Source organism: Artemia sp. Qi Xiang Cuo, chromosome 13 (genome assembly GCF_049724085.1).
Source record: "Artemia sp. Qi Xiang Cuo chromosome 13, ASM4972408v1, whole genome shotgun sequence".
In the NCBI taxonomy this organism is placed as follows: Eukaryota; Metazoa; Arthropoda; class Branchiopoda; order Anostraca; family Artemiidae; genus Artemia; species Artemia sp. Qi Xiang Cuo.
The window spans coordinates 21906801-21914414 of NC_142806.1; the positions used below are offsets into that span (position 1 = coordinate 21906801).

The 7614-nt window shown below is 36.8% G+C and overlaps 1 protein-coding gene across 1 annotated transcript in view; it reads right to left on the minus strand.

The window, feature by feature from the left end:
* Positions 1 to 3813: 3813 nt before the first annotated feature.
* prom (prominin) overlaps positions 3814 to 7614 on the minus strand; it is a 142830-nt gene continuing 139029 nt past the window's right edge. The window contains exon 17 of the mRNA XM_089099206.1: positions 3814 to 3919. Coding sequence (XP_088955332.1) covers positions 3889 to 3919 — 31 coding nt within the window. The 3' untranslated portion in view covers positions 3814 to 3888. The remainder of the gene's footprint in view (positions 3920 to 7614) is intronic.

Genomic DNA, 7614 nt, shown 5'->3' on the forward strand with positions numbered 1-7614 from the left:
AACAAACGTAGAAATAGCAAGAACGTATGACGTTTTATTAAGCCACTTTTGTGGCTTGAGCAGCGTCAAACAATCTTTCATCATAAACCAAACTCACTCATTCTTCCTACTCTTTTCATACCATGCAATACAAGGGGTGTTAATTGCCTTCCAATCACTTTTGACCCTTAAAAAGGGCACTAGAACTCTCGATTTCCAATCGAATGAGCCCCTATTGAAGTTTATACGACAACCCCTTCCATATGAAGTGCTTCTGGAAAAAAATATTAATAAATAATAATAAGACACTGGAGCCGTATGGCCTTTACTATAGGCAATGCTATAGCGTTGCCTCTGATTCTGAGAAGTTAAGCCGACTTTCCCTCTTAAAAAGACTATCTGTCTTGGCTTTATTCTAACTAGCCATGGCTTGGGTCTAAATTTTTCCACCAAATTGATCAAATTCAAGCTTCATGAAGCAGCTGAAATCTGAAATCAAATATGCCACAGCATACCACAGAACAAAGGAAGATTTGCCAGTAGACTAGCCTTTGAGTATGCCAAGTCACTTGTTTACGAATCACCCATGTGGTACAACTGACTAGCATTCCTAATTAGCAGCATTGATGAGCCCCAAAATGAACCGTGTACATACTATGATGTGAGTGAAGAAGAGGATAGATGTATTGTTGAATTGGGCCAGAGCCTGTTATTTCAAATAGGCATTTTCGACTTTCTAGTCTATTTTATTTTTACTCTTGACCAGGACTGTTCTTTTTCATTTATTGGGTTATAAATAATTGAACATTATAACAATTATAAACGATTTCTCAGTGAACTAATTTTGACACTTTATTCACTTTAACGAATAAAAATAATATTCACTCGTTAACAGTATTTTTTTCTTTTTTTTCCCTAACTTGCTTATATTTTTGCTCAGTTAGGTTGAGATGCAGCTAAAAGGACCAAAATGTAATGGGCTGCAAGTGAAATTTGCCAGATAGTACTATTTAATATTTCAAGTAATTTTAAAGGGCTAAGTACCCCTTGGAGGTACCTGTTCCCGAGCATAATCTTAATCAGCATGTTTCATATGATTAGAAACTGCTTTCAGATTTCGTGAAATAGATGTGTCATGGAGACGCCTGAACTAATTGGGAAAAGGGGAATGGTTGATTCTGGTAGTGCTTGAAAAGGATAAGGGTATTAAGGTAAAACTTCGGGGAATTTTGAGGAGCCTGTCCGCCGGGTGAATATCACCTGTTCAACAGTACACCTGTTCAACTAAATCAAAAGATACTATGTTCATCGAGTTTATTGAAAAGGCATATCTACAATTTCTCGAGAACAGCCTAGGGTATTAAGTTTAAACTTTTAGGTCATGTTGAGGGGGGTGTTGAAAAATGGTCAGGGGGTAACCAGTACCTCTGCCATGCGGTTTTTAGCTACCCAACTCCCAAAGACAGTTGATCAAAATGTTGATCTTATTTAAAGTAGTAAAAGATTTAAAAAAACTAGGCCTCCAGGGATGATGACCCCCCCCCCCCGTCAACCCCTGGGGCAAGCATTGTAAGCTATATAAGTTGCGTATTGTTTATATATTAGGTCAGTGATTTGGAAAAGGGAGAATGTTTGATTCTGAGTCTTCAAAAAGCCTAAGGGTATTAAGGTAACGATATTTAAAAGTCTTGGGGGGGGGGGATTTTAAATAAAATCAAAACACACTATATGCAGGAAGGTTGTCAAAAGGGCACAACTGCAATATTTTAGGAACAGCTAAGACTTTTAAGTTGAAACTTTAAAGACATGTTGATGGGGGTTTTTAAAAGGTATAGAGGGGCAACCTTGTCCCTGTTGCTCTCATATATTATCTCTTAAAACTAATAGAAATTAGAAAAATGAGGTTTTATTTCAGATAGTCTCAAGGTCTAGAAATTTTGCCTCCAGGGATGTTATGTCTCCACAGCCCTCGAGACAAAAATGCAGATTATGTATTTTGTCCATTTCTTACACGTAAAATTTATTGTTTGGAATGGAAGGGATTGTTGGATCCTATGTTTACTCAAAACAGTAAGGTTATTAAGGCAGAATTTCGGGGAATGTTGAATGGTATGATCGGCTAAATCAAAGGAAACTATGTGCATCCAGATTATCAAAAGGACGTATCTGCAATATCTTAGGAACACGTAACGATATGAACTTGAAATTTTCAGGGCAACTAATATTGCAACTACTTCTGTGACTGCAACTGTGACTACTCGTAGCTGTGACTGCAACTTCATTTGACTGCGATTACTTTCAGGAATTTCTGAAAGGGATATTCTACAAAATCAAAACACACTAGATTTGTTTCAAGCTTTCCGTTTGTTTTCAAATGAGCCATTTTTCAATACTTTACGAGCACTGGTTTGTTACGATTGCTGCTGCACTGTAAAAAAAAAAAAAAAAAAAAAAAAAACATTTTGTCCTTTCTGGATTACATTGAAATTTACAAGGCAACCTGCAGGGTTAGTGCGTATGAAATTTGCAAGTAGACCTCTGATCACAACATGCGGGAATAGTAAAATCATGTTAGGAGGCTCCGTAGAAATAAATATAGGGTGGAGGGGATCATCTGGGGAGAGGAAAGGGTCAGGGGCTGAAAGATATGAGCAAATGCTAAAAAGGTAACTAATATGCAGTCCCAAGGGTAGGTATAAACTAAAGATGGGAAGACACCCTGCGCAAACTCATGTTGTGAAAGCTACCATCATCATCTATGTATGTGGACACATAAGCATAAAATCATAGAAAAATAGTCTTCCAGTCCCGAGCAGCTTCATAAAACAAGCAAGAATGATGTTTGCTGAAATGTCCCACTTATTCAATTTTTGACCAAAGTACCCCTCAACCACTAGGTTATTGAAGATGCCTAATTAAAAAAAGATTAAATAGGCTTACCGAAGAAGCAGGGGCGAATCTCCAGCATTTTTATGGGGGAATGGGCAAGAGGGTCCATATCCGGATAGTCAAAGGACATGGGATGTAAAATATTTTTTTCTTCACATTATTGGGTGGGGGGTGAACTATCCCCTTTGCCACCCCCAAATGACGCCCCTGCAAAGGAGTACCACAAGAAGTGAAATCAATTACTAAGGAACAATAGATTTTCGCGCTTATATCGCCTCCTGTGCAAACTATGCGAGATAAGATATCCAAAAATAAATATAATGTGATGATATTCGAAATTTTCTCATACTTCCATTTGGACACATTGAATTGCTTATATTTTAATTTAATTTATAATATATGTATGGGTTGATCTAAATTTGTATTCTTATCGAACGAGCAGAAAAAAAAATCAATAAAAACAAACAGGCGGGTCATTGACTTAAATTTAATGAGGTTATGGGATTCATGAAGCAAAGGTTATATAAATTTGACAGCTTAAAGGCTTGTGTTTTGTGATTTTAACTTAAGTTTTCTCGATGTGCAAAAAGAAAAAAAATGCTGAGTGAGGACCATACAGTTAAAATTATACAATGTCATCCATTATTAAGGCATGCGATATATGTGACCGTGATTTGAATGGCTCTAATAAATTTTAACTGCTGTAGAATTTCAAACACGAGACTCAAAACGCGAAATTAAAACTCAGCAAAAATCACCCCAGCAAAATCCTACCTACGTAAAATAGTTAAAACGGAAAATATGAGTTTACAGTTAGTATAGCCCATCTAAAGTAAACTACTAAGCACAGTTTAATCAAGTTTTGCAATTTGTTCAGAAAAGTGCAGTTTTATTTTTTCATCCTCAAAACAGACTAAAAATAGCTTACGTGAATATGCGTGTGTAATTTCTCTGAGCATAAAAAAAAATTTATTGGACTTAACTAGATAAAAATATTTAGTGTGTACAAGATTACCATGGTTACCAGTTACTTCCAGCGTCTTCCTGGCCGCTTGTAAAGAAAAAATGAGTAATATTAATACTCAAACGCACAAAAAACTTTCTTGTGAACAACTCACTTACTTCTTTTCTAAACCGTAATGAACTTAGGGAAAAGAATTATAGGAAAGTAGGCTATTTTTATTCTCCTTAGTTACTCCTTACGTAAAAGTAAGGCAAAATATTTTCAACTGTGGGGTAAAAAATTGAGCATATGAAATAATTTGCGCTGTCCAAATTTAAAAATAGAATAAAGTTTATTTGGCTTGCAAACTGTTTAATGCTTTTAAATATAATTTTAAAGAAACTAAGATTTTCTGATGTAAGTAAAGAGCGAAGTTGAAACTTAAAACGGCCAAAAATCATTTCTTCTCGGTCTATATAAATTTTATCGATACAATTATTGCAAACAAAAGCGCTGTGTTTGTATGACTATAGAAAACTAGCGCTTTAATAATCCTAGGACATAGGAAAAAATCACCAGTTGGTTTATTTGCTAGTTTTATCAATATATGTTAGATAGACTGTAAATCAATAATTTTTGTTCGTTTTAATTTTCAACTTTACTCTTTACTTTTCTCAGCAAAACTTGTTTTTTTTAATTTGTTTTTTTTTCTCGTTTTTAATTTAAATATAAATTCATCTTTACCTCGTTTTTAATAATGTAGAAAAAAACACTGCAATGATCTGTTTTATTTTTTTCCGGGAGGGAGTAGCCCTCTCTTCAAATACGGAACAAATTCTAGAAATTTTAATTCCCGTTCGAATGAGCTATTAAACATCTTTCTAGGATTTTCTGGAAACCCACTAGACCTGGCAGAAAAAACGAAAAAATAAAAATAAAAAAGGAGACACATCAGAGCTACCCATGCAAAAAAGTGATTTTTATTGCTATTCAAGGTGGGGTACTGTAATTGCCCTTTATAACATATTGACCAAGCTGATTCCAATGTTACAATTTTTTTTTTTGATCTGATGCCAATTTCAAGGGGTTTCAGCAAGGCCAAACAAAGCTTTGACGCTTCTAGGCCCAAGGGGTTTTGACGCTCCGTTGTTGAAATCTTTCCATGAAATCCCCGAAAATTAGGGGGTGGTGGAAGCACTGAACAGAACGCAACTGATCAGCCAAAAGTAATGAAAGAGAGAGGTAATACCAAACTCCCAGCTTCCATTCTTGGAAGACATCTGACAGTTTACATGGGGCCAAGGAAATCCTTTGTTGTTTTAAAATTACTTTTCTGTGGATAGGAAGCGTGGCGGCGAACTACATCTAGAGTCCAGTAAATCTACGAAACTCTGGGACGAAATTGCAATAAAAAGATTTTTAGACCGTCTTGTAGAGAAAACAATTATGTACAACATATCAGAAGTCCCTAAAAATCCCCTTGGTTTTAACAGGGTAAAAAATTGGGGAAAAGGGGAAAATTGAAAAAATTCGGAGGCAGATTTATTGTACGACAGAATTTTACGTCTGCTCTTTTTCTCTGCGGAGAACTCGAAAAAAGAAAGTTATATTGTTTTATCGCTGGACTTGGTTCAATTTTTGCGTTTGGCGGGGAAGGGGGAAGGGAAAAACAGTATCCTCGAGATTTGTGTGATATGGCTGGTCAAAATGTCGCCCCCAATGTTTTTGGACTCGGTTATTTAAAAAAACCTGGTTTTAGATTCGTATGTTGCTTTTCTGCAGTGTTTTCACCGTACAGGAGACAATGCATCTGGCCTTCGGTGTACGTGGGCAGATTTACTTCGACTATACGATAGAAACATAAGACAAAACTAATTGTAAAAAATGAAACAAATCAGGTAACTTCGGTAATCACAGGAAAAGATAATTACGGTTTTGATTGAATTAAAAAGGATAAGATCAAGGATTTGTACTAAACATCGTCTTCTTCATCGTTATCAACAAAAACATCTTTATTGGAAAACGCAATCCCTTGGCAGCCTTTGCAAGCAAGTGTGTGCAAAGCAACCCATTTTTTCGCAGCTACAGTCTGAACTGTCACAGTTGGAACGCGTGCAGCTGCAATGAATCACATTTAGCAGATGAGGCGGAGTAGGTCCCATATCTGTCATGATCACAGTGAGGCGTCCGTCACGTAATCGCCAACACCAGTCTTTCGGGTCGAGTTCTGACACTGTATTAAGCCATTCCATTACCTGATAGAAGACTCTATAAGAATGAGATTTCACAGTCGATGGAGTTGGTGGAAGTCTGTCTGAGTTCACAAAAGTTGATGTCTTTGAGCTGTTCAGTTTTTTAAGAAAAACCCTGTATCTAACGTTGCTGAGACCCTCCCCTTTCTTACGCAGCAAAATATTTTCACTGGCTTGCTGAACTTCTTCCTTCGTAGAGCGCAGATTAAGGAATACTTCACAGCTCAGACATATAGGAGAGCTGATCAAGCAAGTTTATTGTTGTTGGTGGTCAGAATGTCTTGCTGGTAGAAGTAGAAATAGTATTGCCAGTGGTCTTTGTGCTATCCTTGATAAGGTTTTTACTACTTATCCTGACATCATAAATTTGATTACATTGATTCATGTCTGCCTCAAAATCGTAATCAAATAATGAGCTACATGGTGCAAGACATCCTGAAGAACCATTTACACGTTCAGAGTATAAAGATGAAGTATTCTTAGCCTGGCCACTCCACAATTCAGGAGGTCGATGCTGTTCACAGCGTCATTGAGAGGTCTTTGAAACACAAGGAAGTCTTTTTGCTACTAGAATTGACAAAAAAGCTTTTGATTGTTCGGCCCCGTGTTGTTTGTCATTATTCCAATGACCAAGCAGAAGTTTTTTGATTACGCCAAAACGTCCAAATGCTACAAGTAGGCTATAGCTTAGTGCCATTTTCAAAGCTGAAATTATTACAGTTTAAGCAAGGACTATGCAAAGGGTGTTCTACGAAACTTCGCTTGCGGATACTACTCCTGTAGCGCTGATTACACCAGAGGCTAGCCCAAGGAGGCCATTGCCCAATGTGTTAGCTTTGAATGCTGTGGAAAGGCTGCTGCCTCCTGTACCTTCAAGTACAGTAGTTTCATTGCCAACAGGAAAAATAAAACCCGTAGAATCGCTTTACTGTTTAATACCAGCAGTAGATGTGGCATATTTGACAAGTCTTATTAGAAGTTTAACAGAGCTGAGGTACCTAGCACTTCAGCCGAAATCACAGCGTGTCCCGAAGCAGCCTCTGCCTCGTTAATGATCCGAAGGTCAAAACTAGAAATTGTTAATTGTTCAGTTAATTGTCAAAAATTTAAATTTGTGTATCAGATAAAGTACGTTTTGCCGAAAGTCGCATTTCTAATTCATGCTGAGCCAATTCCATTTTGCCATATCTTACCTATGTTCTGTAGTGTTAAGGTGGTTCTGCCGAAACTGATATTCCTTCCGCTTTATCTCAGGAAAGGCTCGCCTTAGACCAATAAAAACAAGCACAACAATATAAGCGATTTTTCTTCTTAATTTTGAAACAAAAATCATCACTCTAGCTATAGCCAATTCTGAGATAAAAATGTCAAAATTTTCAAACTCATTTTTCTCCCGTTTTTGGAAAAACAGATTCGGCATAACCGCTTTCAGGTGAAGAATTGCATCCCTCGATAAGGATTATGTTCTTCAAAAAGGCTTTAGGTGATAAGTTTGAAAACAAGATACTGGACACTTAAACGTAATTATTCAAGGTTTGCCTTCCAAACGCC